The sequence below is a fragment of the Barbus barbus genome (assembly GCF_936440315.1).
Source record: "Barbus barbus genome assembly, chromosome: 18".
NCBI classification, from domain to species: domain Eukaryota; kingdom Metazoa; phylum Chordata; class Actinopteri; order Cypriniformes; family Cyprinidae; genus Barbus; species Barbus barbus.
In genome coordinates this window covers 31,258,786-31,268,785 of record NC_136746.1, presented here as the reverse complement: position 1 = coordinate 31,268,785, position 10,000 = coordinate 31,258,786, and the positions used below count along the sequence as shown (strand labels likewise).

At 40.2% G+C, this 10,000-nt stretch overlaps 1 protein-coding gene across 2 annotated transcripts in view; it reads left to right on the top strand.

Moving 5' to 3' along the window:
• LOC306884486 (phosphofurin acidic cluster sorting protein 1-like) overlaps positions 1-10,000 on the top strand; it is a 45,090-nt gene that overhangs the window by 29,484 nt on the left and 5,606 nt on the right. The window contains exons 12-21 of one of the 2 annotated variants that reach the window (XM_079440382.1): positions 35-156; positions 235-367; positions 553-657; positions 1,111-1,217; positions 2,701-2,855; positions 2,935-3,045; positions 3,306-3,408; positions 5,597-5,639; positions 6,434-6,476; positions 6,719-6,857. In XM_079440382.1, coding sequence (XP_079296508.1) covers positions 35-156; positions 235-367; positions 553-657; positions 1,111-1,217; positions 2,701-2,855; positions 2,935-3,045; positions 3,306-3,408; positions 5,597-5,639; positions 6,434-6,476; positions 6,719-6,857 — 1,061 coding nt within the window. The remainder of the gene's footprint in view (positions 1-34; positions 157-234; positions 368-552; positions 658-1,110; positions 1,218-2,700; positions 2,856-2,934; positions 3,046-3,305; positions 3,409-5,596; positions 5,640-6,433; positions 6,477-6,718; positions 6,858-10,000) is intronic. The other variant, XM_079440381.1, reaches the window with a different exon arrangement.

Below are 10,000 nucleotides of genomic sequence, written 5' to 3'. Positions count from 1 at the left end.
GTGCATTTATTCGTCTCTCACTGTGTTTCTGCAGGAGGCTGATGCAGAGCATCATGGGATAGTGGTGGCAGATGTGTCCGAGCCCTGCAGCGATCGGCTGAACAGCTCTGCTGGGAAACTCTGCAAGACTGAGTCCCAGAATCACAGCAGTCCCAGGTACGCATTCACACTGATCCTGGAGCTCTGCCCGGTGTTTGTGAAGGTGAAATCAGCTGCTGTGTTTATGACCTCCAGTAAAGCGGAGCGCAGGGTCCCGCGGCACGCTCGCAGCACATCCATGAAGGACAGACAGAACTCTCGAGCTCAGAGCGAGCGCACCATCAGCGTGGACAGCGAGTGTGCACCGGACAGCCGCTTCAGCGCACAGGTGCGACCAACACTCGCCTGCCACTCCCGCAGAATCAGTCACAGTCACTTTACTCTGACTTCATGTTGACCACAGGCTCACTGCTGAGATTACATCATGCATTTGATACTTTGATTGTGTGAATGGTGTGTATGTGTATGTATACAGAGAGGGAGTTTAGATTTGTGTGTGTTTGTGTTGCTCAGGTGCCCCGGAAATCAGTGTATGATCAGCTGAATCAGATCCTGATCTCAGATGAGAGACTCCCAGAGAACATCATCCTCATTAACACAGTGGACTGGCAGGGCCAGGTGTGTGTGTGTGCGCGTGTGTGTGTGTGTGTGTGTGTGTGTGAGAGAGAGAGAGAGTGAGTGTGTGTGTGTGCGCGCGCGTGTGTGTGTGTGTGTGTTCACGTGTGTGTATGGTGTGTGCTCACACGTGTGTGTGTGTGTATGGTGTGTGTTCACATCTGCCAAATGTAAATGTAGTAATTCGGCATAGTAATTACATTATTTTATTATTTCTCCTTTATGTCCATTAATCAATGCATCAGATGCATCTGTGTTTATGCTCGTTAATTTTAATGCATGTAAAAAAGCTCAGAAAAAAAGTTTCTTGTTTTGTTTCTCACATTGACCTCATAGTGGCTGATCATCAGTTTGGACATAAATGATATAACACAGAATTATTATGATTACAGGCATATTTCTGATGTCTTTGTGCTGAATCGTGTTTAATAATGTTATGTTGTTGTTGATGTTCAGTATGTGGAGGAGGTCCTGCAGAAACACACTCAGCCCATCGTGTCCACCTGCTCCGCCGCTGACGTCCAGGCCGCATTTAACACCATCGTCACGCGCATTCAGAGATTGTGAGTGACCTCACACACTCTCACACACACACACACACACACACACACACACACACACTCACACACACACATACTATTTCAAATAACTGTGTTTTCTATGTGAATATGTGTTAAACTGTAATGTATTTCTGTGATCTGCAGCTGTATTTCCAGCATCATTACTCCAGTCTTCAGTGTCACATGATCTTCAGAAATCATAATAATATACTGATTTACTGCTCAACAAACATTTCTGATTATTATTATCATCATCAATATTTAAAACAGCTGAGTACATTTTTTTCAGGATCCTCTGATGAATAGAAAGATCCAAAGATCAGCATTGATCTGAAATAAAAAGCTTTTGTAACATTATACACTACACCATTCAAAGGCTTGGAGTCAAGGTTTTTGGTGGGAGAAATTATAGAAATGTTATTTTTTCACAATTTTAGCAAAGATGCTTTAAATTGACCAAAGGTGCTGATAAAAACATTTATAATGTTACAAAAGATTTCTATTTCAGATAAATGCTGTTCTTCTGAACTTTCTGTTCATCAAAGAAACCTGAAAAAACTCTACTCAGCTGTTTTCAACAATAATAATAATAATAATAATAAATGTTTTTGAGCAGCAAATCAAAGTATTAGAATAATTTATTAAGGACCATGTGAATGGGGTAATTATGCTAAAAATTCAGCTTTGAATTTATATTAAAATTTATACTATTTTAAAAAGTAAAAATATTTCACAATATTACTGCTTTGCTGTATTTTGGATCAAATAAAAGCAGGCTTACTGAGCAGAAGAGACTTCTTTAAAAAACATCAAAAATATTACTGTTCAAAAACTTTGACTGTTAGTGTATAATAACAATAACTTAAAATATAATGATAATAACTATATTGATCATATTAGTGTGCAGACCAGTGGATGATAAGATTCTGTTTGTTATAAGCACGCTGTATTAAAAATATTACTCTTCAAAAACTTTTGACTGGTAGTGTAGTTAAAATGTCCATAGTTACAGTTATATTTATTATTGTAGTTGTGGTCATTATAGTTAGTTGAGTGTTTGAGCGTGTCCTGTGACTCCTCCCACAGGAGTGTAACTGTAACGCTCTGACTCCTCCCACAGCTGTAACGCTCTGACTCCTCCCACAGCTGTAACTGTAACACTCTGACTCCTCCCACAGCTGCAACTGTAACGCTCTGACTCCTCCCACAGCTGTAACTGTAACGCTCTGACTCCTCCCACAGCTGTAACTGTAACGCTCTGACTCCTCCCACAGCTGTAACTGTAACGCTCTGACTCCTCCCACAGCTGTAACGCTCTGACTCCTCCCACAGATGTAACTGTAATGCTCTGACTCCTCCCACAGCTGTAACGCTCTGACTCCTCCCACAGCTGTAACTGTAACGCTCTGACTCCTCCTACAGCTGTAACTGTAACGCTCTGACTCCTCCCACAGATGTAACTGTAACGCTCTGACTCCTCCCACAGCTGTAACTGTAACGCTCTGACTCCGCCCACGGTGAAGGTGGCAGTGGCAGGTGATCAGAGCTATCTCAGTACAGTGCTGCGCTTCTTCGTAGAGCAGCTGGCCAATAAGACACCTGATTGGCTGAGCTACATCCGCTTCCTCATCATCCCCATCGGTGAGTCCATGAGCACGTAAAGTTGCTTTATTATGTGTCCGGAGTGTATTTACAAGCTCTGTCTGTGACTGTCTCGCAGGTTCCCATCCTCTGGCCAAGTATGTGTCGACGTTCGACAGCAAGTTCTGCAGTATGTTCATGGATCCGTCCTGGAGGGAGCTGTTCTGCCGGACAGAGCCTCCCAGCGCAGGTACTGACTGATGTGTGTGTGTTAATGAAGCGTAAAGAGCCGCTGGGATGTGTTTGTTAACGAGAGCTCAGTGAGCGGAGGATAGATGTGAGAGTGTCTGTTTCACCTGCATCTGTCTCACATTAGACTCATTTCCCATCAGACTTCACATCTGCTCCGATCCTCCCTTCCTCCGGCTCGTCTCAGCTCATCTGCTCGAGTGTGACTCTGGTGTTCATAATGAAGTTGTGATGTTAACTGCTGTCTGTCTCTCCACACAGACTCTGTTGATGTAGCTGGACGGATCATCCAGTATCTGGCTGGAGCGAATGTGTCCCATCAGTTTCCCATCTCTGAAGCCATGCTCACCTACAGACAGAAGAGGTACATGTGTGTGTGTGTGTGTGTGTGTGTGTGTGTGTTCTTCAAGAAGTAGCATCAGATTTAGCTTTACTTGATTCTCCATCAATCATTTTTTAGTAAAATCAGTGCGTCTCAAATCTGATCATCAGGATCTTTAGAGGAGCGTTTGTTTCCAGAAGCTTTACTTTCTCTGTTCCTCAGCGGAGGAATGATCTTCATCTCACATCTTCTGAGGAGCGTTTATTTCTTCATCTCTCAATCAGCATTGCATTATATGTTTGGATCATTTACATCTCATCTTAATGAGACATATTACTGGAGATATAGAGCGGCCGCTGATATTTAGATCATTTTATGTCAGTATCTGCTCTACTGTTATAAACATCTCACTGATTTACATCACAAGCATCAGAATTTCATCATAGAAATATCAGCATCTGCAGCAAATTTATATTTTTGAGTCTCTGAATAACATTTTTCCATATTCTCAATATATCAGACTATATAAGCCATAAAAGCCTGATGATCAAATATGATACAAAACATAAAACATGCAAACTATTTTTTTTTTTCGATTTTAAAAATATTGTGTAAATATCCAATAAACTGTTTCATTCAATAAAATATTTTTTCTGACTATTACTTCTTATGTCAGACTTTACAGGATTGAAAGTGTATGTGAAAAATGTGCAAACACAATGAGTGTTTAATAACATGATTAAAATGAATCATTTATCAATTAATCAATTTTGTTCTGAGAAGCAGGGTGTGCTCTGATTGGCCAGCTATCCAGTGCATTGTGATTGGCCGAATACCTCAAGCGTGTGATGGAAATGTTACGCCTCTTACCATATTTGGAAACACACAGCGCCGTCTTTCTTTGCGTAAACATTTGGGTGGTGTTGCGCAAATCTTCCCACACAGTGACGTAGATAAGTGGGGCGTGTTTAATTGAGGCGCTTTAGGAAGGAGTGGACGAGTCTTAACTTTTATAAAGAATATCTCTTTTGGTTTGAGACTTTAATCTTTGCAACTTTACTGATCTTATCAGCTTAACAGCTTGTAACACTCCAAAGACACAGGAGAACATCGCATCATATGACCCCTTTAAAAATAAAAGAAATGCAATCAATTTGATGGATAAAAACCAAACAGGCATGTGATTCTCAGTGATTGGATATTGTGCTCGTTTTAATATAATTTTTTCCTCTGACATTCATTATTATGAATAACGCTTCTGCACTCGTTTTCTTCTTATCTTTTGTTTGCATTCCAAGGAGGAGAAGTCTGTATTTAGATTTTTACATCAGGTATCTGACCTCTGACCTCTACTGTTCTATCTCTACATGTGATTGACTGTGATCTCCTCCAGTCACATGACCTTCCGTCATCGCTCTCATGAGTCTCTCAGACGTCACACACACACGTTTGTTTTTGTGAAAAGTGGGTTCATCCCATAGACGTAATGGTTTTTATACTGAACAAACTGTGTGTGCTATTGCCCTACACCAACCCTACACCTAAACTTAGCCCTCACAGGAGACTTTTTGCATTTTTACATTTTAAGATAAACTTCATTTAGTATTTTTAATAATTTATTTCCCTTGTGAGGACCGGCCAAACGTCCTCACAAAGTCAAAAATCTCAGGCTTTACTATCCTTGTGGGGACATCTGGTCCTCACAAGTATAGCTAAACACGTACACACACACACACACACACACACACACACACACTCACTCACACACTCACTCACTCACTCACTCACTCACTCACTCACTCACTCACTCACTCACTCACACACACACACACACACAAACACGCATCGATGCCTGAAGATCTGCGGATCTTCGTGAATCCTGTGTGCCGCTCTCATCATCTGATCCGACACACACACACACACTCTCACTCGTCAGAGGAGGGTTTGTGTGCTGCAGTGCCTGTATTTCCCACGCTGCACTGCTGCAGATGATCATCAGTGTCAGAGACTCATCTCATGCTGATGTTGTGTGCTGCTCCATTGCTCTGCTCATACAGCGGCTGGATCGTTCTCCAGAGTCGCTCAGTGTCTGTGCTTTTTGAAGCTCTGCGCTGCTCTAACCTGCTCTCTCTCTCTCTCTCTCTCTCTCTCTCTCTCTCTCTGTGTCTCTCTCTGTGTCTCTCTCTCTCTCTCTCTCTCTCTCTCTCTCTCTCTCTCTCTCTCTCTGCAGACCAGATGAAGATTCCTGCCACAGATTTGTACCATTTATTGGGGTGAGACTCCAGATTCACTGGTGCTGATGGGAGATTTAAAGGATTAGTTCATCCAAACATCTTCATTTACTGTCGTTCCAAGCCTGCGTGACTTGCTGTCTTCTGTAAAAGAAGATATTATGTTCCTCAAATGATCTTCTTTTGTGACAGTCACGTGGTTATGAATGCCATGAGTAAATGATGACACAATGATCATGTTTGGATAAACTATCACTTTAAATGCATAAATGTTAAAGGGATAGTTCACCCCAAAAATGACAATTCTGTCATTAATTACTCTCCCTCGTGTCGTTCCAAACCCATAAGACCTTCGATCATCTTCAGAACACAAAATAAGATATTTCTGATGAAATCCGAGAGCTCTGGCCCTGCATAGACAGCAACACAACTGAAATGTTCCCAGGTCCAGAAACATAGTAAAGACTATTTTTGTTTTCTTTGTGCAAAAAAAGTATTCTCGTAGCTTAATAAAATTACGGTTGAACTGCTGATGTCACATGGATTATTTTAACGATGTCCTTGCTATGTTTCTGAGCCTTGATCGTGTCAGGATCCTTGCTGTTTATGAGAGTCAGAGAGTTCATCACATATCTTAATTTGTGTTCAGAAGATGAATTTTACGGGTTTGGAACGACACGAGGGAGAGTAATTAATGACAGAATTTTCATTTTTGGGCGAACTCTCCCTTTAATGCTGATGCACAGAAGTGGTGGTGATGCACAGAAGGTTAGACTGAATGTTTAATGTTGAGTGATCCTGAATGAGTGAGTGATTGAGTGCTCTTGTGCCGTCAGGTGGTGAAGGTGGGGATCGTCGAACACAGTCTGTCCACTTCAGGTGAGATCTTCAGATCATTGCTCAGGGAATGAGGTCAGGTCTTTCTCTCTCTCACAGAAATAGATTTTACAGTCATGTGTTCACACTGCACCGCAGCAGTGCTTCAGCTCCTCACATGTAGATCAGCGCAGGAGCAGACGCATGCCCTCAAACTCTGACATGTTTAAAGCCATTCTACAGCGTTCTACTGACAGTATCAGAGCACGTGTGTGTGTGTTCATGTGGCATCTTTCTGTTCTCAGTGGATTCTGATGATGCCATGGGCGGGAATGTGGGTGTGGTTTCCTCTCCCATGCCGCAGTTGGCCACGCCCTACGGGAAGGAGATGTGTGTGACTCCGCCCCTGTCGCCCTCGGTGTGTGCTGTTTTCACTGGAGTGGGGTATGACATCATCACACGAGTGTGTGTGTGTGTGTGTGTGTGTGGGTCACATTACACTGCTAAATCAGCATACTGTGTTTTCATGTTGCTTATAAAGCACACAGAACCTGCTAAAAGTTCGTTTCAGTTATGCTTTAAAAAAATTGTTTGTGCTTGGTGTTTATAATAAACGTTTATAAAAAATGGCCCTTTTTATGCTTATGCTTGTCATTCCTCTTCTGTTTTGAATGGCGTTAAATTTGAAGGATTTGTTGCGAAGGACATAGTGATGCAACTGAAGATATATGGCTGAAAATTAACTTTGCCCACAGCTCATTAGTTAACTAGGGAAAAAATATTTTAATAAACATATGCACTACATTACATATTCAGTACATTTTTACTTAACCTGCTATCCTCATTATTTTATGTTTGAATAAATTCCAGCCACCATTTAAATGCTTATATTTCAACTATGATTTATTATATCATTAAAAATCTGAACTTATCTTATATACCATTGAACTTTTTATACAGAGCTGAGTTATTTTAAGCTGTAATTTATTGCATTTATAACATTTATTTATTATAAAATGATTACATTTTTTAAATTAATTGATTATTAAGTAAACTATTATTGTCAGTTTTGTTTTTTGAGTAAATGAAAACATTAATTTTGGTTTTGGTAAAAAAAAAAGGCACATTATTTGCTAATAGTGTTTATAATGATTTCAAATGTTTTGTTTTCAGTATTTTACATTATTTATAAATGTTATAATAAAACATTATAGTCGTGTGATGCATTTTCTGTAAAATACAGTGAATATTGTTTATATTTTTCAGTCAGTTTCTGGAACTGTTACTGGTTCATTTGACCCCTAAATCTCTTACTGTACTGCACTGTTAATGTAATCTTACAGACGCAGTCATGAGTAACACAGGTATATTTGTAGAAATAGACAACAATACACTGTATGGATCAAAATTATACATTTCTCTTTTATGACAAAAATCATTAGGATATTAAGATCATGTTCCATGAAGATATTTAGTAAATTTCCTACAGTAAATATATCAAAACTTAATTTTTGATTAGTAATATGCATTGCTAAGAACTTCATTTGAACAACTTTAAAGGAGATTTTCTCAATATTTAGATTTTTTTGCATGTCTGTCTCTCTCTCTCTGTGTGTGTGTGTCTCTCAATTCAATTCAAGATTTTTATTTGTCACATACACAATTATACAGAGTATAGCCAGCAGTGAAATGTAGGTCAGGTCCGCTCCAAGGACAGTGCAATTATATAGAATACAAATATTAAGAAAAAGAAAAGTAGAAAAAAAAAAATAATAATAAAATAAAATAAAAGATAAAAAATATAAATGTGCAGATCAGTATGTTGTTGACTTAGTAATAAGAGGAATGTGCAAAGAGTTGTACAGGGTATATAATAGCAGCAATATGAGGCAGAACAAATTATGAATAACTTGTTGATATGGTGATGTTTACATGGAGTCAAGTGATGTTATGACACAGAGTTAGAGTTTAGGAGCCTGATGGCCTGGGGGAAGAAGCTCCTCCTAAGTCTCTCAGTTTTTGCCATCAGGCTACGGAAGCACTTACCAGATGGAAGCAAAGTGAATAGATGGTTACCAGGGTGATTTGAGTCCTTGAAGATTTTGACAGCTCTATTTTTGCAGCGTTTGAGGTAGATGTCCTGCAGAGAGGGGAGAGCAGACCCTGAGATGCGCTCAGCTAAGCGCACAACTCTCTGTAGTGCTTTGCAGTCCTGATTGGAGCTGTTTCCATACCACACTGAGATGCACTGAGTCAATACACTTTCTATGGTCCCTGAATAGAAATTCAATATTGCTTTATTGGCATGACTGTAAAAAATACAATATTGCCAAAGCTTGAAATATATATAGAGAATTATAATAACAATGAAAATATCAAAATAACAGAATAAAACCATTATAACAATATAAACTTAAATACACAGTGTAACAAATAAGAACTTGTGTGAACATTTCATACCACAGTGTTTAACATATAAACACACACAGGCTGAGGGTCACTGTGGTGGACAGTAGGGAAACACACTGAGGTCTGACATAATACACTCTCACACACACACACACACACACTCTCACACACACACACACACGTTTACCTGCTGTCTCTCAGGCTGTGGCACACATACACACATACACACACACACTCACACACTCTCACACACACACACACACACTGTGTCTGCCGGTCTCGATGGCTAGTCTGTGCTCACTGAGCCTGTACTCGGTCAGGATCTGGCTCTGCTTTGTGTCTTTCACACTCTGGAGATATTCTTCTAATTCATAATTTAATTTTATAGTTCGAAAGAGTTGTAATTTACTTTGTGTTTTGGTTTCTTGATCCCAATGTTCCAGATATATATGTTTAGATTGTTTGATAATCTGATTTATTTTGATGTTTGGGTGAGAAGCAGTGCTGGTCTGAGACTGGTTAGTGTTAGTAGAGTTAGTAGGTTAGTAAGTGTACACACATACACATCTAGTGTAGCTCTGATCACTGAGTGGACCCCAAACCTCACTTCCATACAGCGCTATGGGCTGAATCACACTATCAAAGATTTTACACCAAATTGGAAGCGGTATTTCAATATTTTGGAATAGTTTCTTGATTGCATATAGAGCTCTTGGAGCTTTATCTTTGAGAGCATTCACTGCCGTACTGAACCTCCCCGATGCAGTGATGATCAGGCCGAGGTAAGTGTACTGCATCGTGTGTTCTAGACTGAACTGGTATCTGTGTTCATGACATCTGGGCTTTTTCTGAAAGACCATAATGCTGGTCTTTTTGAGGTTTACTGCCAGGGCCCAGTTCTGGCAGTAGTTCTCCAGCAGGTCTAGGTGTTGCTGTAGTCCCTGTGGGGTGGATGACAGCAGCACTAGATCATCTGCGTACAGCAAAAGCTTGATATGTTTGTCTTGTAGAGTGAGTCCAGGGGCTGTAGACTGTTCCAGCTGCACCGCTAATTCATTAATGTAGATGTTGAACAGTGTTGGACTCAGGCTACAGCCCTGCTGTACTCCTCTCTTCTGGGAGAAGAGTTCTGTATGTTTGTTGCCAGTTCGTATTGCACATTTGTTGCTTGAATACAT